Source organism: Biomphalaria glabrata, chromosome 9 (assembly GCF_947242115.1).
Source record: "Biomphalaria glabrata chromosome 9, xgBioGlab47.1, whole genome shotgun sequence".
In the NCBI taxonomy this organism is placed as follows: Eukaryota; Metazoa; Mollusca; class Gastropoda; family Planorbidae; genus Biomphalaria; species Biomphalaria glabrata.
Window position 1 is genome coordinate 22631834 of NC_074719.1, and position 22664 is coordinate 22654497.

General features: G+C 38.1%; 1 protein-coding gene across 3 annotated transcripts; it reads left to right on the forward strand.

Moving 5' to 3' along the window:
* The first annotated feature begins 573 nt into the window (after positions 1-573).
* On the forward strand, positions 574-13525 carry LOC106066666 (uncharacterized). Of its 3 annotated transcripts, none has more exons than XM_056042230.1 (5): positions 574-590; positions 2544-2919; positions 6363-6401; positions 8763-8816; positions 12071-13525. In XM_056042230.1, the coding sequence occupies exons 3-5, from the start codon at positions 6365-6367 to the stop codon at positions 13054-13056; spliced, it is 1077 nt and encodes a 358-aa protein (XP_055898205.1). In that variant the 5' UTR covers positions 574-590; positions 2544-2919; positions 6363-6364; the 3' UTR covers positions 13057-13525. The 3 variants fall into 3 exon arrangements, with proteins under 3 accessions (XP_055898205.1, XP_055898203.1, XP_055898204.1); XM_056042228.1 differs by lacking the exon at positions 574-590 and adding an exon at positions 2077-2140; XM_056042229.1 differs by lacking the exon at positions 574-590 and adding an exon at positions 2178-2334.
* The last annotated feature ends 9139 nt before the right edge of the window (positions 13526-22664 follow it).

Consider the following 22664-nt stretch of genomic DNA (forward strand, 5'->3'; position numbering starts at 1 on the left):
AATTCTTCAACACATTTCAATATTTGGGATTTTAAAAAAAAGTTTTATTTCTGACGTACTCTTACTTCGTGACTAACTACTTACTGTAAGACTGTCATTTGTCTCTGACCTATTTCTTACATACAGAAAGTTCTAGATCTAGTGTCTCCTTGGTCTGATGATCCTATTCATTTGGTTTGCACCTAACACAGAGAATGTTAAAGATCTAGTGTCTCCTTGGCTGGCAGTCTTGTTACTTGTGCTATTGTCACGCTCCAGTTAATCTCAAGTGGAGCTTGATGGAATAACCAGAGAGGATATTCCCGTTGTAAACAATTATTTATGTCATATAGTTTTGTGTCCAATCATAATACTGTAAAACTATAATTGTTAAGTTTGAAAAACAAATTATAAGAGTTAATTAATAAGATAAAAACGAATAGATAATGGGTTATTTTATTGTGTTCTAAAAACCAACAACATTCTGTTCGTCCTGTGTTAACGATGAGGATTATTTCTATCATTCAGAAGTGAAGTGCTACTTCATGCATCTAGCTGTTGAGACCGTTAGAGCCCTGCCAAAAAATTTGGTTTCGCTACCGTAGAGAAAAGTATTTCATTGTACATGTGACGATAAAATCTAATTCTGGAAGAGCGCATTTAGTGTAAACGTGACATAGAGACGGACAAACAAACAGGACAAACACTGTAGCAGCATTTTTTCAAACTATCAGCAAATACAAATAATAAAATAGTGATTAAGACAGGGTTTGGGGGCGATAACTAGAAATAACCTATTTGTTATGTTTATATTTCTTACTAGTTTTTTTTTATTATTACTACTTTTCCCATAATTTTCATCCGTCTCATATTTTTTCTGGACGATTTAGATTTTTGAACATTTTCATCAAACCGAAGAAGACGCTTGGTCAAGACTTGCGTTGTATGTTATCATTATATAGGCATCGAAGGTTATTATAAACACATAGCAACATGCTATTATAAAAGAAACAGTCATAAGTAAAAATTTCCTTGTAGTACCTGTGGGATTTGATATGCATAACAAAGTAGTCACAGTTCAGAAGAATACAACTGTAATACATGCTAACTTCATTTTAAATGTTGTCCACCTATATAGCACGATCAAGTGGCAGAGCGATAGTTGTACCAGTTCCTCTTTCAGACCTTGCCATCTAAACGGCAGACGATGTAAAGGCCATCTGTTTCTGTGACTCAAGTTTGTAAATTGTAAGGCGACATAGACATGTCTTTTTCTCTTCTGAGAATCCTTTTCCAATGTATAGAACCCGAGCTGTGTCGTAGCAGCTCTGTGTGACTCTGAATTAATGTTGTCAGGTCAACATGCCCTCTTCCAATTAGAATGTGTGTGTGTGTGTAGTTAGTTCAGTCTAATTACTCTTGGAGAGATCAACGTTTGTTAGTTCGGTCTAATTACTCTTGGAGAGATCAACGTTTGTTAGTTCGGTCTAATTACTCTTGGAGAGATCAACGTTTGTTAGTTCGGTCTAATTACTCTTGGAGAGATCAACGTTTGTTAGTTCGGTCTAATTACTCTTGGAGAGATCAACGTTTGTTAGTTCGGTCTAATTACTCTTGGAGAGATCAACGTTTGTTAGTTCGGTCTAATTACTCTTGGAGAGATCAACGTTTGTTAGTTCGGTCTAATTACTCTTGGAGAGATCAACGTTTGTTAGTTCGGTCTAATTACTCTTGGAGAGATCAACGTTTGTTAGGCCTACAGAATTCATCGCACAAAATGTTTATAGAGATTTTAGTGGCAGGAATTGCATTCTATACATCTGTTGAACTCATATAATTCTAAGTAATTGTTTTTCTTTCACAATATTCATGTTTCTTTGCTAACATTTGTCTGCATCCTTCTATTAAGCACTTCATAAAACTCATGCTCTACAAATCCAGCCATCTATCAGTATTTAATTATATCGCTGATCATTAGGGTAAAACATACCTGTGTTGGCAGTGTTGTTGATGCTGTGTTAACGCTCTTCTAAGCGTGTTACTCACTCTGTTGTCAACGTGTTGTCACACTCGGTTGTGGAGGAAGAATGACAGGGGAGGGAGGGAGGGAGGTGTGTAAAGGATTTTCCCGATCTTGTTTGCATAGACTTGCAACTAGAAGGTCAACAACAATTAGTCAATTTTTTTTAAATCAAATAACATTTCTAAATGTCTAACCTTTTATTTTGGTCAACAAAATATCGTTGTATTTGTGTGCTATCTTTTCTTGACTAGCTATCTGGGATTGTTTGACAAAAGCACATGCAAGATTGATCATTAGAATAGCGTTTTAATGGTTGATGGCGTGCTTCTAGTGTGTGTACCGTAGGCTATATTACTTATGTTAAAATTATTTCACTCATTTCAAAATTATAAAAAGAAGGGTGATTACATATTCTTAACAATAAAGTATTGTGTAGATCTATTTCTAAGCGATTTCCTTAGTTTTAGTTATTCATAATGCAGAGAATCTACTGAGCAAATATTATTTTGAAAAAAAAAATGACTTCATTCTTTTATTACAGAATGTATGCAGAAAATTTCAATGCCTGTAATGTCTGCATTGTTCTGATCAATGATAGTACCTGTTACACAATGACTAATTAAAGTCACGGGATACATTTCGTGAACAAACTGCCATGAGTGTGGAGTCCTATCTAAACTATATCTTATCAAATGGCTCACTGCTGCTTCTATTGACAGAATGGGGAAGTCACAAATTTAGTAATATTGTTTCTTGGAAACATTTCTGATCTACAGGACTACAGGACTACAGGACTACCTGTTTGACAGAAGCCTATATGTACATCTCATCTGGGCCTGTCTAGACACAGGTTTCGACAACACGTAGGGAAAGCAAAAAGCAACAGAACAACATTTCAACCAATAAAACTTAACAAAGTAAGTTGTTGGATCTGATTACCATGTTAGAAACAAACAAATCTAGATGTTAAAGTGAATATTTAAAAAAACAACTCAGAAATTTCAGCATTATTGTTTTTAAATTCCAAAGAGAATGGATAAAAAAAATCTGTTGAACTAAGAATCTGATACGCTAAAAGCGTAGTAGTAGTGTAAGTTGTGTAGAGGTATTGTAATAAAAAAGTCAGAATAAGCAATAAATGCAATCTAAAATATTTTTGTACTAATAAAAGAACCGATAGTAGATCAACTGACCAAAGATTTGAACATTGTGTTTACCAAAGTATTGCCCGTCAGGTCTGCACCACAAGAATAAGGAAACGTTTTAAAAGTCTAAAAGTCTGACAGAATTTTCTAAACCCAATCGAGACTATTATGATTTTAACTTAATGATCAGAATTGAGGCAACCATTAGACGTGTGTCATTTTATTAGAGACTTAGTCTATAGTTGGCTGGGAAACATGTTGTAACAAACAGGTCTTTTTAAAATTACTTTGAAAGCGTTCAGAAATAGGATTCACTGTTTCAACATCAACAGTTAATAATGTAATCGCAATTTTAAAAGAAAGCTATTTTAAATTTCAATGTTTTTTTAGGAAGAAATAAAAGACTTTTAAGAAGAGTACACGAGCTAAATGATTATTTGTCTTCTTTTCACTTTATCAATGTGCTGTCTGTGTAGTTTTTGTGTACACTTATAAGGTGTAGTACAATAAACAACAAGTAAAATAATTTAAAACAAGGTTACAAAGACAGTTTGTGTAGAAACACAAACTCAAAATCGACCCCCGAAGTGGTCCACCCAGGCAGGCTTGAAAATTTTCAGAAAGAACATCCGAATGAAATTATATCAAAGACAAATGACAGATAAGAATGGAGAAAGAAGGTTGACAGATCTTGTGTAGTGCCCCAACGGTCCAGCAGATCAAAGGATAGGTGAAAGTGAATGTAAAGTTAGATGTGAACCTGGCCTAACTAGTTCCCCTTTCAGACCTTGTGGTCTATAGGGCATATGACGTAAAGTTCATCTCTTTTTGTGGCCTACGGTTAACGAGGGTATCATGTAGCCAGCATAACGACAAATCGTCTTTACTTTTCCCCAACTAATGTCAGGTATCCATTAGATCTGGGTGGACTCAGAGGCGCCCAAAGATTCCTTAGTTGAAAATCCCAGTCTTCACCAGGATTTGAACCCGGGACATCCGGTTCGGAAGCCAAGCGCTTTACCGCTCAGCCACCGCGCCTCCCCTGGCCAAACTGATGTCTTGGAATTGATCTAATTGTTTTGAAAAGGCTCAAGCTCTTAAATTTAATATATATACGATTGTGACATTAAAACGACAGGAAAATGCAGTTACAAGAGTACTATTTGTTTTAAATTATGTCTAATTTATAATACTAAATAGATTTTTTTCTTTAAAATAATAGTAAACATTTGTTCTTGTGTAAATATAGTACTTAGTGTAACAGAACTTACATAATTTAACAATACAAATATAAAAACAAAAATTTTTGACAAAAAATCTACAACCGTTTGCACAAATGTGTTAAAAATATGGAATATAGTTTGCTCCCCTAATAAAGAGCCTCAAGTGTTTGAGTGTTTAATAGTTAATAGTTTTAAAAGTGGTGTAATTTCATGAAAGCAAAACTGCTCGCATAAGTGATTTTAAAAATTAGATTTTTCGATTTCAGAAAAGAAAAAAGTAGCCGTTACATCAGAACTTTGAATGGTTTAAAATATTGTGATGTCGGAATTGCACTATCTTTTCTAGTTTACGAGATCAAGCGGGACGGACGGACAGACATTTCACACAAAACTAATAGCGCCTTTTCCCCTTCCGGGGGCCGTTAAAAACATTTTAAAAAATCAAAGCTCATTATATGTGTAACTGTGTTTGTATCAATTCTTTTGGATCTGTCATATAATTAAATTTGTAATAGATTTTGACTACAGTAACAATGATAAATCTGTGGGACTAGAATTTTTTTTATCAATTGTTTTTGTGTAGCGCTATTTCATATTTTTTAGCTTTCTCACTCCGCTATGATTCTATTATTTGTCTGGACCATTTGAAAAGAAGGAGGGGGAGAGAAAGAAGGAGGGGGAGAGAAAGAAGGAGAGGGAGAGAAAGAAGGAGGGGGAGAGAAAGAAGGAGGGGGAGAGAAAGAAGGAGGGGGAGAGAAAGAAGGAGAGGGAGAGAAAGAAGGAGAGGGAGAGAAAGAATTAGGGGGAGAGAAAGAAGGAGGGGGAGAGAAAGAAGGAGGTATCTGGGTGGAAGTTGTACGACCTGAACTCGAACTCAAGGGCTCAAGCCCCCTGAAGCCAATGCACTAACCACTGTACAATTTAATTCCCTTGTTCGAAACCAAACAAAATTATTAATTACCAATAAATAATTAAGTATTTAGTTAATTTTTTTATTTGCTTCTTGTTTTGTCAGTTACAAGAAATAATTGTGCAAAATTTTAACTTGATCTGAGATTGGGTTTGGTAGAAATAATGTGTAATTGTATCGGACATACAGAGTGAGTTGATAAAAGCTTTGTTATATAAACTACAGAGAAATAAGTTAAGAGTTTGCTAAATCATTCATTGTAGTATTTTATGACTTGGAATTAGTGTGTTTGTACCAAATCCTAATAAGCTAAAATGAGCTAACATTAATATGAAGACATAAAAACTGGACAATTCAATTCAATTTTTAGTTCATTTAATCAGTTGAGGGGGAGATTATCTCCTATCTCTTGTTCCTGCTGTACTTCTTATTTGAAACAAATACTGTTACAGTAGGCTTCTATTCACTATGCTATATTCGATGCCTTCAAAATGGTGAATATATAAAGGCCTACAAGACTTACATCAGCTCATTTATACGACATGACAGTGACTTTAGATGACTGACTTTGTCAGTACATTACAATAATATGACCAACCAGACAAAACAATCAGAAATGCGTACAAACTTACTTAGAAACGAAACACAATTTAAAACATAGTTCATCTAATTAAAATCACGATTAATGAAATGAAATTGATTAGACATTACGATTGTTTACAGTGAACTCCTATAAGTGACCTTTGACCTAAAATAAAACAACCATAAGATCTTGAAGTCATACATCTTACCTTTTAGCACAGTCTCCTTTGAATCTAGGTAAAAATTTGACAGTCTGATACACTGGCGGATCCAGGGAAGGCGGTAGGGGCGATCGCCCCCCCCCCCCACTCGTCCAACCGAGACGGGCGAATTATTTTAGAGAAATCACATCAAATTGTATACGAATTGTTACCTTACGTTAATATTATACACAGATTGTTTATTTTTCAATAAGTTTTTAGATTATCTTTCTTTCAAACTATTTTTTTTCAGCTAGATAGATAGATACAAAGGTACATAAATATCAATTCTATTTTCAGTTATGGCTTCACAACATCACGTGAATGAACTAGAAGATGGTAAGCATAAAACTTAACTTTCTTTATTTTATTTTTTAATAACAATTAAAATGTTAAACTCATTTACAAATCATAAAACTTTTATTCAATGAATCTCAGTTCAATTAATACACACACAAAACGTACAGAATGCACAGGAGACAATAAATATTGATATTGTTATAACTCTGCCGTGCGCACCGCCATCCAGGCTAGTGCTAGAAGGTGCGCACTGTGATAGACTAGACCTAAAAGGATGTCAACATTAGAGAGGAGAACGATTTCCGGCCAAGTTGAGAGCCGAAGTGAAAAGACTGTGCCTAGAAAAGATGGTTTTATAACTTGTGATGTCGTGTAAATAAAGATATATGTGCCTCGTTGAGTTGCCTCACTTAAGTTATTACAATTGATGTCCTTAGTGGGATCATAGGCAACTTAACGAGAGGAGGTAGGCTTTGATTACAATGACATATTTGAAGCTATTACATCAGCTCTCAATTAAAGAGCTACGACAAGAGCTTTGGGACCGAGGTTTAAAATCCCTCGGTAGCAGGGAAACGCTCACGGCTCGTCTGATGCAAGCTCTGATCAATGAAGAAGAAGATCCGGAGACCTACAAATTTGAAATTGAACTTGGGATTGTTGACTTCTTTGGCAGGATACAGGAAGAAACTGATGCAATGCGTGAACAAATTAATAGGATGGGAAGTAAAGTAGATGAAAGTGTTTTGCAAGTAGAAGGCCAAATAGAACAAAGTGATAAAATTGTGTCGCAAGCAAAAGGAGGAATAAACTCGTTAGGGAAGGAGCAGTTGCCTGGTCAGAACTGTGGCTGCACAAACAGTGGTGATGGAGGCGCTGGGGATTGGAGCGCTGTTTGTGACTGTGTTGTGGGCAAGTCTGACGGGGATGACTTTCAGGGCGAGAAACGTGACAACGATTGCTGCGACGATCTCAATGGGATGTGCCGATTCGAAAGGAAAGAGACAAATGAAGAAACAAGAGAAGTCTGTTATGAGCCTGAAACTTTTGATCCTGGTATACCTGCAACGAGCCGGACAGATCAAGACAACGTTGGGTCTGCGTCCAAGCTGGCTGCTGTGGACCTTAAAGACCTCTGTTTATCTGTCAGTACCTTTGATGAGAACTCAAACCATGAAAGCCTCAAGACCGTTTCTGATTCCTTGCCTTGGATGTCGTCGGGTGAACTTGCGAAAACGGGCCCCAGCAATGGTCGAGGCAGAAACGAATTTGACTTTGGCAGCGGCATAAGAGAGAACTCCATACTTGGCAACTGCATCCAGGCGATTGACATGAACTGTATATGCGGCGGCCTGCGGGGACAGCGGGGACAGTGCCCATGCCAAGAAACCCAGCTACAAGATCTGAACTTGACAGAAATGTGTACTTCTGCCCACTTCAGTGAGAATGACTTGAACGGTGGTGAATTAATTCCAGCAAAACCTGATGTAGTGGTGGATGAACATTACAAGGATGCTTCATGGGCATACCTTACAGATGAGGCAGAGAAAGACTATGTGCTTGAAACCATGGCTACAAGTGGGCCTACAACTGTGTCACGAGACGTCCATGGAAAAAGGTCCACCAATTGTAATAACTTAAGGGAGGCAATTCAACGAGGCACATATATCTTTATTTACACGACATCACGTTCATAAAACATCATCTATCTTAGGCACAGTCTTTTCACTTCGGCTCTCAACTTAAGCGGAAATCGTTCTCCTCTCTTCCTAATGTTGACATCCTTTTTAGTCTAGTTTATCACAGTGCGCACCTTCTAGCTTAGATGTCGGTGCGCATGGCGGAGTTATAACAATATATTGATTACAAGAAGTTAACATTTTGCTTTTTAGAATATTTAATCATTAGGCATAAGCAGGGCATCAAGCTAATCATCCGCGAAGGGCCGAATCCTAAACCTATCCCTTAGGGACACGCTTGACCACATAGAGACCACTTGCGACCACTAGCGCCTTGGACGAAGATACAGAAGACATCACAGTACAGAAGACTTGAAGAAATTTGTAATAAATTATTGTAAATGACAATATGATAAGTACTAAAGCGAGTGGTTCCATAGAGAACGGTTTTTAGTGGCCGTCCCATTTACCAGCTTGAGACGTCACTTCTGAAATCCTTAGTGAATCAGTCAATTCAAACATAATTAGATCTTGTTATTTTAAAAACCAGCATTGTATCGATACAGACTTCACCAAAACAGAAATGTGTTGTTTTATGAAGAATGTAGGAAACTAAAAATATGCGAATAGTTCTGAGTCTAGTAAAGTTCTGCAAGACTAACAACAGCATACGAATGTTAGAATGTCAGTATTAAACTATCATGAACAAATTTGTTTATAGATGAACCTATGAGACCAATGATTGACGAAAGTCTAGATTTGAGTCATACTTACGGTAAGTATGTTTTTTTTTTTTTTGCATTTTTTAAATATTGTATATATATATATATATATATGTTGTTACGAATCTCCCTATCCAGGCTCGCTGCAAATGGCACCAAACGACACCACCAACTTAAAGAACTTGACAACTCTCGGCTTCAAAATAACGTAATAGTTTAATGTCAATAAATAACAGCCAATACTGTACAATTGGCAGCACATAACACAAGACTATACAAATATCTCTCCGCCGTATCAACTCTTGCACTGGTCTCTCTGTCTCGTCTCGGACTTGTACTGAGCCGTTGTAACGAACTGTAGATCGGGAAGTTGTGACTGACTGGTCTCTGATACCTTCGCTCTTATATAGGGTCCCTACTGGCCTTCTCGAATCGGACAGAACGTCGCTCGACCATTCTGGGTGGTCAGATGACTACATCCTTCGTGAGGCTCCTGAGCTCTGTTCACGACGCCGATCCTTCCGGAACCGTCATGTTGAAACTCGTCTCGGCTGACCATCGTAACTTGTCACGCTCGACCGCTCGTCTAGCGCTGGCCTGAGGCGATTGGCGTTGGCTGACTACACACACACACACACCACCCCCATCTGTGCCACCACCAGGTTTATAACAGGTTTATATATATATATATATTTGTAATGTTTACTTTCACTATATAGTAAGAGATACCTCGGTTATATTAACTTGGCGCCACTAATAACTTTCAGTGTTGGTCTCTAGTCTCGTAGTACTTTTCAGGGCAGCATTGTATCAAACGTTGAGTCACACTCAGAGGACAACTGCCAGTCACAGATCATCTTCAGGCGTGACTTTGGTCAACTTGGTCTCTTGTCTTGCAATAGAAAGCTCATATTTAAAAGGCAGTAGTATTCACCTTTTCTGTGTAGCACCAAGATCTGAGAGCAGTGGCATGCGTCCAAGTAAAGGGGAACTAGGCTAGTCCCCTAAGAGCCTCATATAATCGGGTCTTTTTTAAACATTTCTTCATCATAAGGTGTTTTAGAATTAAGGAAAAACGCCGGTGAGACAAATGCGAATCATTCTCTTCAAACTGCAGCAATGCGCCAAAAAGGCCAACAGTACACTAGGGGAAGTAACTCCTAGCAGCGTTGCCGCGTTATCTGCTAGTTGGATCCCTTGTCTTACTCTTTGGATTACTTGGTTACAGGTAGAGATTGATGTTCCCTGCTCCATTGTTGTTCATTAGCACTGCTGTTAGCTTTGTAGTTCCATGTACCAAGTTATCTACGAAGTAGCTCAAATAGATCGACAAGAAACCGCTGACAGAAAACCAAAAAGCAATAATTCGTTGAACTGATAAGAGACTGTGTATCAGTCTCTTTTCTTAGCCATGTCGAACTGCTGTACTCTTTCTTAAACTTCGGACTTGAAGACAATATCGCAGTTTTAGTGGCAATGTCTATTGGGGATTTTCAAAATAAACTCAACAATGTCAAGGACGCTAAAGTTCAATGTTGTCAGCTAATTAAAATACAAATTGAGCTACAAACAGAAGAGCCTCGAATTTTTTTTTGTTTGCAGTGCTTAAAATTTCACACAGTTGTTTAGATTCAAATAAACGCATAGCTTATTGATACCTCTTGCCTCTGTTACAAACATCCATTTATTGGTTCAGGCTATCTATTTGTAGTTTATGTTACATATATATATAGTTTAGGCTATTTATTTATAGTTTAGGCAATCTATTTATACTCCTTATAGTTTAGACCAGTGATGCCCATCCTTTTTCGACCGGCGGGCCATTTTAATTTTCGACACCCGCGGGCCACATCATGGAATAAATTAAAAAAAAATGAAATAGCGAATAAACCATTTTAAATAGTTTTATTACAAACTATAATTACAAACCCGTAGCAGTGCTAGGCGATTATGTAAGATCGGTTTCATCCGTTTTATCAATGAAAAGTTTGTCTACTCAATGAAGTGCTTATAAACATTGGGATTGTGTGGATGTCCTTAACACTTGATTTCGGAAATTTGAAAAGTTCCTTCATACAAATTGGTGAAGAAATCTCTTGTTTGTATCGCTCTAAATTTCTCAAGCAGGAATGTCTGGCTGTGTAAGTCAATCAGCTCCATTTGCAGATCTGTCGGAGCAGTCCTTAGTGGCAACAGAAGACATTTCAAAATCTGCTGCTCTGTCGTTTAGTTTTGAATGGAAATTAGTACCAATATCGTCCAATCGTTTGCAATGCTTTAACTGTTTTTCTCCCCAGGACAAATTCTTTCATCACTGCTAGAAAACAATTTTTAACGCTTCATTTCTCATAAGTTAAAACAACTCTGTAGTTTGCCCTTACCATGGGCACAAATCTTTCTCTTTTTTCTCGTCACTCGCTCAACTCACTCAATTAGGCGTAAGTTGTTGATTTTTTTCTTTGCGGCTTAAACCAACAATCTACATTCATAATCAGGTTTTTGTTCCTACGGTTCTACCATTTCGTTAACGCACAAATATTAATTGGTATATTAAACGGTACGTATTATTCTCTTTGATATCAAAAGAACTTTACCAAAATTGATACGGAATTGATGCCCTGTGTTACACACAACCTGTTTAGAGCATGACTAGCTCAAGACAGCAGCGGAATTATCCAAGAACCTAAAACAACTGTCAACACTTGTCACCGAACAAAATAAACGTCGTGTTCATTTAAAAATAATATGAATATTAGAATACATTAGATTAGAATGAAATCCATCCAAGAAAAAGTCCTAACGTATCAAAAATACATTTTTCAACCTTTTTAAAAATTTTCTTCACTTTGTGCCGATGTTTAGGCGGGCCGGATGGAGCCACGTCGCGGGCCGGATCTGGCCCGCGGGCCGTAGTTTGGGCATCACTGGTTTAGACAACCTGTCTATAGTTCAGGCTATCTATCTATAGCGTACGTTATGGTGTCTTAACCCAAGTTATCTATTTGTTGTTTAGCTTATCTATTTATAGTTCAGGTTATCTGTTTATAGTTTAGACTATTTACAATTTGGATTTTCTATTTATAGTTTAGATTTATCATGTAGGCCTTTAGTTTAGGTTATCTATTTATAGTTTAGGTTATCTACTGTATAGTTTAGGCTATCTATTAATAATTTAGGCTATCAAATTATACTTTAGGTTATCAATTTACAGTTTGTTTGTTTTTTGCCGTAGATAAACATTTTTCAATAACGTTTTCTTTTATTTTGAAGATTTATTTCATTACAAGTGCAAACATTTCTTTCACAGGTGACAATGAATGTCAAGAGTCAGTTGGTGGGGCGGAAGCCGATTTAAATAAACTTTACGATAAATGTGTTAAGAATCCAGGTCACACTAACTTTATCCCAGTTAAAGAATTCACCCAGCAACATCTGCCAGAAGCTTATCGTAACAATGATTTGTTTGAATTGATCAAAACTATAGCAGATCTGACAGTTCGAATAGGGTCTCAAATGGTGAGTCCTCACAGACCAAAGTTTTGGCCTAACACTAAAATTAACTATCCTTTCTATGGCAGAGGAGGGGATCAAAGCACGAGATCCGGAAGTGGGGAGATGGATGTGTTCAGGTACAAAGAGGGATTAGGATATGATCCAAGCGGAAGCAGATTTAATGCCTTTTCTGAAACTCAATTTGATGTGGAGAACAAAACTTGCCCTTGTGATAAATGTCGAGACTCAGATAAACCGAACTCTGTGTGGTGGGTGATAATAGTCAACACAGCTGCCCACGTTGTCTTTGATGATGTCGAGGCTGAACATACATCGTGTCGTTTGTTTTTCGATGAGCCGAGGTGTCCAACAAAGGTCATCCTTGAGAAACTGACCGTTGATGTGATTGACTTGGACAGAGACAGCTGTACTTTGAAGCACGTGACTTGTGACGAGGCACTAGGCAGTAGACTGTACAAGACCGCGACACGCAGGAACGATCTGTGGAATAAAGTTCTGAGAAAGTATCAACTGAGACTAGCTGACAAATTAAATTTCATTGTTTCTCATCCCCATGGATGTTTTAAACAGGTCAGCATTGGCCAGTGGGTGGAGAATCTCAAAGTTGGCGAGTATGAAGATGGCATCGAGATCACCAAGTTGACCTACACAACAAGTACTTGCCCGGGGAGTAGCGGCGCCAAGGTCTACTGCCTGGGGCTTGCAATAGGTCATGTACACAACGGAGTCCTCAAGTCCGGCCTTAATTACAGCAGCATCGATCTGTATCGCAGGTTCTAACAGCACGATAAAAACACTCAGATTAAAAAATACTCAGATTAAAAAACACTCAGATTAAAAAACACTCAGATTAAAAAACACTCAGATTAAAAAACACTCAGATTAAAAAACACTCAGATTAAAAAACACTCAGACTAAAAAAACACTCAGATTAAAAAACACTCAGATTAAAAAACACTCAGATTAAAAAACAAATGTCATTTGGTCTTTTTGATGTTTATCCCCTTTTTATTTTGTACACTTAAAAGTTAGGTATTTATAGTTTGTCCGCCATATATGAAAAGCTCCAATACAGTAACGCATATGTATGTGCTTTCCTTTTTACTTTGGCGTCAGAAATAATACTTTTAAAATAATATTTTGTTATAAAATAACCGTCCATCTACTTTTGGACAAAGTCAGTTTGATCTATCTTCTCTAGTGTTTGTTTTTATTTCATGCTAATACCAATTAAAATATATGTTTTATCCGTGTATTTTTTTTTCTTCATTTCAATTTTAATTTAATTCTATTTATTTTGTAATGTCTCGTTTTGTTGTTATCGTAACAATGAATTGTTTGAATTGATCAAAAGCTGATCTGACAGTTTGAATAGGTTCCCACATGGTGAGTCCTCACCATATAATAATAAATATTAAAATATAAATATTCTGAAAGGCTTTAACATAGAAATGAATAGCCAAGATAACAAGAATACTACTCTTAAGTTTAGATACTTGTGTTACTTAATGGAAAAACCAAGAGTTACATCTGGCGCTCTCTCTCTCTCTCTTTCCTCTTCGTTGTGTTTCTCTCTCCTACAAACTAACATCTAACTAGGGACATGCGGAGGAATCTTTTTTTTTCCTGAAGTAACCGCTGTATTTTATATGATAAGATAAAAAGACATAATACATCCCACTGGGCCTTCAGTGCGGGACAGATTTGTGTTTTCTTTTCATTATTAACTTATAGTTTGGTTTTTCTAATGCAAACATTTGACTTTTCTGTTGGTCAGCGGAAATAATCTTAAAAATACATTTTACTACCATTTTTAATAACATCTGTAGAGATGCACTTCATGTGACTGATGGTGAACGCATAATTGTGACGAAATTAATCCAAAGTGAGGGTTAGACTTTAGTTTAGATAGATAACAGACAGTTGAGGCTAGGCTTTCATAGAGGTAACATCGTACATGATAGTGACTGAGACTAGACTGCTCCCGGTATGAATTAAACAGTTGGTTGTTCTTTTTGTGGAGTGGTGTTATTTGTCTGCAGTCAAGAACTCGACGCGTACAGAAACACGCAACCTATTTGCTGAACAACACAAATTATACAGACGCAGAATAGACATTCATCTCTACATATCATAGCTATTGGCTTTTCCTAGAAAACTTCCTGAATTGAGCAGAATTTCATTTCATTACACGAGAAGACATAATAAGAAATACTAAGTCCCGAGTCTGTGACCTACGACCTGTATGTCTTCCTTGTCATCAGTAACCCCCCCCCCCCCCCCGCTTTTATGGCGTGTCTGTGTTTCTATGGTGACGGTGTGAAAAGGTTATCGATTGGTTGTGAATGATGCAACATAGTTCACATTGTCGGCATTTGGTCTTGGTTAGGACAGACTACTCCAGAACGTGAGACTAAAAGGTGTTATTGAAGTGAATTAGATTCTGTTAAGAAATATTATCACTAAAGTCTACTATATTTATTTCTTTTCATCACAAGTTGATTTTCTCTACATTGTAAGTTATTCAAGTTTTTAAAAGTCGTATTAGTTCAGGTATACTACGCCTATAGCGGTGTAGTTGTCTACCAGCAGTTTGGTGCTACAAGTCAACGGCCGTCAACAGCATCCACCCCCAACCAGCAGAAAAAAAAAAAAATAGATCACTGTTGGTATCAGTGTTTTATGTGTATGTCTGAGGAGAAGGGGTGGGTCATTGCACTAAGTCCAGACCTTCAAAAAGTCCATTAGGGAATTAGAGTGCAGAACGTTTTCTTTGACTACTGAGAAGGATTTCTCTTAAACCTGTCTGAAGGTTCCATAATGCATGTGACCATTACTGACCAGTTCTGACCAGCAATGCTTCAGGAATTCAGTGTAGATTGTACGTGTAGGTAGAAAGCCGCGTGACGCACGATTCTTCCTTGCGTGGACAATTAAAGAACTATACTGAAGTAAAAACAACGTTAAAATAGGGTCTCGCAATAAAGACATTTAGGGAGGCAAAGAAAGATTTGACCCGTGTTGAATTTGTTTGGCTCTTTTTAATCAGGTTTATAAAACTTCATTCAATGGGCTTTGTTGCTGCACAAAAAAATTATATATGTGTCAGGCGCGAATAGCCCAAATTTTCAGTAAAAGAAATTACAAAAGTCATTTCTCTATAGAAGAAATTACGAAAGTTATATAATATAAAACCACAGGCCTATATATACAACAATATATATAGATATTTGCTCTCTATTTACGATTTATGTAAGTAGATGCTGTTTTACAATTACACACCAAGTATCAGATTTTAGAAAAACCCAGGTTCGTTTTTTGTGTAACGCTATTTGCTAACACCGTATAGATCTAAATTACATCTCTTTATTAGTATAATTCAATCTATATATTAAAATCTGTATGAATGCGTTGGTAATTGTGACATGAATTAGTGGGAATCACAAAGTATAACTTTTTGTTGTGTTTCACGTGAAAGTGAATTCGAGAATTCTGGGAGTTAACCACATGGTTAGAGCAGCAGTAGTCGCCTTATTCTTGAAGCGTATGGATGTGTAATACAGTGAGTTAGGACGCATAAAGATTCAATGTAGCAAGTATAAACAGATGTGTGCTTATTGTGCTTAATATATTATTGGATTATTATTGGAGAATTTCTTGTATTCATTGATGGCTGGATTTGCCAGTATGTTAATATTTTATGTCGAATAAATGAGCTCTAGCTCCACCTGACTAAGTTTATTAATAAGGATAGATCTACATCTACTATCTAGATTATATAGAATTCTATATCTAGATTATTCTATATAGATTCTATATCTAGATCAAGAAAAATTGTATAGATAGTCTAGATCAGACTCAGTAGAATTACTATCTATACAATATTGAATATACTTCTACTTAAAAATCTACTTTTCAACGCCAAGACCTAATTTACTAATATAATAATAATAAGGCTTGTCATCGAGTCCGAAGATTAATGAGGAGTGAAGTATTTCCCGTGGATACGCAGCCCCAGCTGTTACCTACATATTTTCCCACAACCATGGCAAACATAACCATTGGTGGATTAAAATTTTCTTTTCGCCGTCTGCGTCTGTCCTCTGCAGCGGTTTTTCTTTTGGTCTCAAATGTGCATCCCGCGGCCTTCGTGAGTGACCTTCAGCTGTCTCGTTCTGAGGCCGCATACAACCAGGTGCTCTCTTCTATGTCTGCTAAGGCAAGTTGGCGCCTAAGGTGGTCTTTAAAGCGTTTCCGTGGGACACCTCTGTTACGTCGACCACTTTTTAGCTCACCAAAAAAGACTGCTTTTGGCATACGTTCGTCCCCTATACGGGATACGTGCCCTGCCCAGCGTAATTGTCGGACCATAAGAAGTCCCTCTATACTAGTTTATACTGTCCATACCGGCGTTCGCAAAGACATCGCTTTGTAGTGCTGTCTTGCCACCGTGTGTCCCTGGTGGATCTCAAGCATCTTTGGTAAAGCTTTGCAGTAGTCTTAGTTGCTTTCTGTATAATACACGTCTCAGATCCATATAGATTATAGAAGGTTTAGAGAACCACTGCTAGGTAGACACTTTTTTTTGTAGGCAGTTGGAGCGATGTATTCCGCCAAACTCTTGCCTGGCCCTGGCCAGACGGTTATCAACTTCCTTGAAAGCGAAGTGTCTTTCGATACTATACTTCCCTGATATGTGAAGTGGTCTACCACGTTAAGGGGACGTCCATTTACGGTGATCTTTACGGCTAAGTAGGTTTTATTGGGTCACTTCTGGAACATGACTTCTGTTTTCCCGAGGTTTATAGATAAACAGAAAGAGGCGGCAGCGTATGCGAAATCGTTGACAGCGTTCTGGAGATCATGTTCATTGTGGGCTAGCAGGGCGCAATCATCGGCATAGAGAAGCTCTGTTATGACCAATTCTTTTGTTTTTGTATGTGATAGTATAAGTCGAAGACTGAACACATTGCCGTCTGAACCAGTGGCGTAGCAAGGTACCCGTGGGCCCGGGTTCAAATGTGTTGATGGGCCCCTACCCCCCCCCCCCCCCCCCGGAAGACAAATATTTTGTGTGACAAAGAAATCCAGTAGTTTATATGTATCGGTACATTTACTAAAAGACATTTCAATGCAAGTTCATGACCACAGCTGACAGAATCATTTTACAAAAAATGTTCATGTACTGTTTAGCACAGTGAACATAATGTGCAAGTTGCTGCTTTTGTTGAAACAATACCTGAAGGCTATTGTACTGTCCGCTCATATTGGCATCGTAAGTCATTTAAAGAAAGATGTTGATACTTTAATACATAAGATTATTTTTTCAGTCAATCCTACATACTTCTGATTGCAATTTCTTTTGGTAGTTCGTCATCGGAGTTCACAATACATTTTCAGAAAAAAAATGCAAATTTAATAAATTTTTAATTCTCTTTGTTGTCAACCTTGATAGAGAAAAATGGAGCAGATTAGGACTCCATTAGTATTTTCGCTATCTTTGCATTACTCATTATCTTTATTATTATGAATCTTTAGGTCGAGGTAAAGGCTTGTGTTTTTGTGAATTTATATACTGCTAAGACATTGTCGTTGTCTAACTAAAAGATACTCTTCGCGATGATCACTAAATGAAAGGTTGTTGCATGCTCAAGTTCAAACTAACATTCACTATGCAATGAATTCCTTTCAGTCACTAATTGTCAACTTCTTCAATCTGCTCCTTGTTTACATCATCCACTGTTCTCAGTCGTTCATGGTGTCTTTACGGTTGGCAAGCTTGTTGATGAAGTGAAGTCATTAGTAGACTTATCTTTTTTTTTTTTGACGATTTGGTTAGAAAAGAAACAACATTGATGATGTGTCAGGATAAAAACCCGAGACCATCCGAATGACTTTCCACTGCACATACCAGACAAGGAAGCCATTTAAGCGAAAGACACTATTTCATGATGAATTATCACTTTATCTTAACATTTTTTGTTATAGGCCTAAACCTCCTCTCAAATTCAGTCACAATAAGTAGCTAAAAAGTCAACATCTTTAATGTTTCCCGAAGTAACAAACAGAATATGATTATTTTTTTTTTCTTCTTTAATCTCTAATTTTAAGTCTAAATCTAGATTTCTGGTAGCAGAAAAAATTTAAAAAAAAAGCTTACTTAAAAAAAAAGAGGAAAACAAAATGACAAAAGAAAGAATGGGACCCAAACGTCAACACCATCGCATCGTCAGCACAGTACAATCAGCCTGTTGAAAGCAGTTCCTTACAATGACTCTAGCTGAAAACACGGGCTAATGTTTGGTGTTAATATAAAGTGTAATATCACGTTTAGGATATTTTAAGGGAACTATTTAATTTTTTTTTTATCATTTTTTTTTTCAAAATTGCATTCTAGGGTAAGCCACAATTGGTCATTAGTCATGGGACCAGGCGAAATCAAACCCCTATGCGCCATGCAGTGCCTTATATAGAGTTGAAAAGGCCTTAATTATAAGCTATTTGAGATATGGGGGCCCATAAAAGTCCATATATTGTATGTACTGTAACTATTAAATATTCATTTGAAGCCCTAAGCTAGAACTTATGTTGAAAACAGGTAAATCCACCCCCCTGTTACTACCTCGAATGTTGGCCCCTAAATGGTCGTGGGCCCGGGTTCATTGAACCCCTTCGCGCCATGGATGCTACGCCACTGGTCTGAACGAAACCTGATGTAGATGCTAGATGCAATCACTGCCTCATTTGACCCAGCATTATGCCAAAGAAGATAGCGAATAGAGTAGGAGCAAGTACACAGTCCTGCTTCACACAAATAGAGTAGGAGCAAGTACACAGCCCAGCTTCACACAAATAGAGTAGGAGCAAGTACACAGTCCTGCTTCACGCAAATAGAGTAGATGCAAGTACACAGTCCTGCTTCACGCAAATAGAGTAGATGCAAGTACACAGTCCTGCTTCACGCAAATAGAGTAGATGCAAGTACACAGTCCTGCTTCACACAAATAGAGTAGATGCAAGTACACAGTCCTGCTTCACGCAAATAGAGTAGATGCAATTACACAGTCCTGCTTCACACAAATAGAGTAGATGCAAGTACACAGTCCTGCTTCACACAAATAGAGTAGGAGCAAGTACACAGTCCTGCTTCACGCTAATAGAGTAGGAGCAAGTACACAGCCCAGCTTCACACAAATAGAGTAGATGCAAGTACACAGTCCTGCTTCACGCAAATAGAGTAGATGCAAGTACACAGTCCGGCTTCACACAAATAGAGTAGATGCAAGTACACATTCCGGCTTCACACAAATAGAGTAGTTGCAAGTACACAGTCCGGCTTCACACAAATAGAGTAAGAGCAAGTATACAGTCCTGCTTCACACAAATAGAGTAGGAACAACTACACAGTCCTGCTTCACACAAATAGAGTAGGAGCAAGTACACAGTCCTGCTTCACACAAATAGAGTAGATGCAAGTACACAGTCCTGCTTCACACAAATAGAGTAGGAGCAAGTACACAGCCCAGCTTCACGCAAATAGAGTAGGAGCAAGTACACAGCCCTGCTTCACGCAAACAGAGTAGGAGCAAGTACACAGCCCAGCTTCACGCAAATAGAGTAAGAGCAAGTACACAGTCCTGCTTCACGCAAATAGAGTAGGAGCAAGTATACAGTCCTGCTTCACACAAATAGAGTAGGAGCAAGTACATAGCCCTGCTTCACGCAAATAGAGTAAGAGCAAGTACACAGCCCTGCTTCACACAAATAGAGTAGTAGCAAGTACACAGTCCTGCTTCACACAAATAGAGTAGGAGCAAGTACATAGCCCTGCTTCACGCAAATAGAGTAAGAGCAAGTACACAGCCCAGCTTCACACAAATAGAGTAAGAGCAAGTACACAGCCCTGCTTCACACAGATAGAGTAAGAGCAAGTACACAGTCCTGCTTCACACAAATAGAGTAGATGCAATTACACAGTCCTGCTTCACGCAAATAGAGTAAGAGCAAGTACACAGTCCTGCTTCACGCAAATAGAGTAGGAGCAAGTACACAGCCCTGCTTCATTCAAATAGAGTAGGAGCAAGTACACAGTCCTGCTTCACGCAAATAGAGTAGGAGCAAGTACACAGCCCTGCTTTTGTATTGGAAAATTATCAGACAGGTCATCATTGTGTCTCATCTGGCCTTTTTGTCCCACATGAAACTGCTTGAGAATGGATAGGAGCGTAGTTGGGCATCCGAGCCTGGTCAAAATTCTCCATAAACCATCGGCCGTGTCGAAAGCCTTGGTGAGGTCCACAAAGGCAGCGTATATATAGGTTTATATAGTATACAAGACTTTAATCTAGTCTAAAATCAAGACTAAGTCTAAGACTCTAGATCTAAACTAGAGTTACAGTCTAGAGGTAAATTCTGATTATCTTAGATTCTATTTCTACTATATTTATAACCTAGATATATATATTCTAGAAGTAAATCTATGCTGATTCTATAATTACAATTTGATTTCAACCTGAATATTTATGATTACATAGATTTGTGACAAGTCAAAAACTCGCTGTCAGAGTCACTCAAATTTATCACAGCATTAATTATTATTTTTCATTATTTATTTATTTTATTTTAATTATTTCCCCACCCTACCCCTAACTTCTTCACCCGCCACACCTTTTCCGCTCCAGGCTAGACTTAGTTGACCACATTGGAGATAGCAAGGCCACGTCTTTCGATTTATCTTCCCTTGACCGGGGCAAAGATACGCACAGTCTTTGATCTTATCGGCAGGATGTCTGACAGCCGCAGTGGACACCACCTTGGTTTGAATGCAAGCTAATCCTTCTCCCCCCCCCTTCTCTCACGTCTCTCTTTGATCTAAGAGATTACCCTGGTCAACACACCGCGTGATATTCCAAGGTGCGGCTCCCATCTCAAGTCTAATTCACCCACGTGGAAGATAATGCTAAGCCTAGGACATTTCCGGTGTCCGCCCACATTTTCCAGGCCTGTATATAAAGTAGATCCAAATCAAATCAGACCCTCTTATTTCTCATTGTCGTTGAGCTATTGAGTCTGGACTACTTCATACATTCTTTCTCCTAGAGGAATACCTGGTGGTAAGCCGAACTTAATCACAAGTTCCATCTTAATTACTCTGTGTATATTTCCATTGGATTTTATCATGTGTATTTTGCCTAGTTCATTTATATTTAATTAGTGCATTGTGTATTTCTCACTGGCGTAAGTAGAAAACATAAACATGTCCTATGTATTTATTTAGTATTGCATTAATCTATTAATGCTACGTTGCTCAATTGATCGTTGATGCAACCATGTATATATTTGTACACCTTATTTTATTTCCTTTATCTCGGTTGATCGCCTTGATGATTTTACTATTGCACTAATACTGCGCTTAGAAAGGAGATATGAGTTATCTCCCCTGTATTGAATTATCTCCCCTTTACTCATTTTACTCTAATGAGAGTTGCGCCGCTTGAACGGACACACCATTCAAGCGCGCTCCATTGTTCTCGACCCACGGTCATATGTAAACAAATCGTCTGGGTCGCTGACCACCGTCCATTTCCCCCCCCCCTCTCTCTTTCTCTATCCACCTGTGTTGTTTATTTGAGATTATTATTTCCCCTTCTATGTACATTTTATATTGCTACTATCATCCATCTATTTTCCAAATCCCATTTGTCATCAACTCCCCCTTGTGCTCTAAAGCAATTTTACCAATCTGACGAATGCACCTCAGTCGAGGGCATCGATAAGATGTATGAGAGACATATCCTAACTTGTCTTTATTTATCCGCAGCCTCCCTCAGGTGTCTGCCTATTGCCTATTTATTTGCTATCGAGGATCACCTACTATTTATGTGCTTAGTGCTATTCAGCACTGCACTTGCCTACTGAGATCTACTCGACTCTACCACTTGGCGCTATCGGCATTGCCCGCCTATTCGACAGCCCACCTGTCAAGCTATTAGGTGCGACATCCCTATAGAATTAGATCTGTGAGAGATGTCATAGCTACGTCAACCCTCTGCAACTCACTGGAATTATCCTGTCAATTACGCTGCCCACGGCAGATCAGCTCTGCCCGCAGTAACCTTGTGCCCACGGTAGCCGGCCACCCGCCCTACTGTGCCCACTACAGATATTAGATTTTGGGGATTGAGACTCCACAAGAACTATATCACAGGCGTCCCTCTATCCGCTAGAGCGCCACCTCCAGCTGCAGAACCTCAAGCCAGGACACAGCCAGCTGCGACATCAACAGGAATACCAGCTAAGTCAGAGGACAAAGTGACATACTCTCTTATTAGGTGCAAGAGTGATGATTAAATCCATTATTATCTAGAGATAGCTGCAAACCCTCCCCC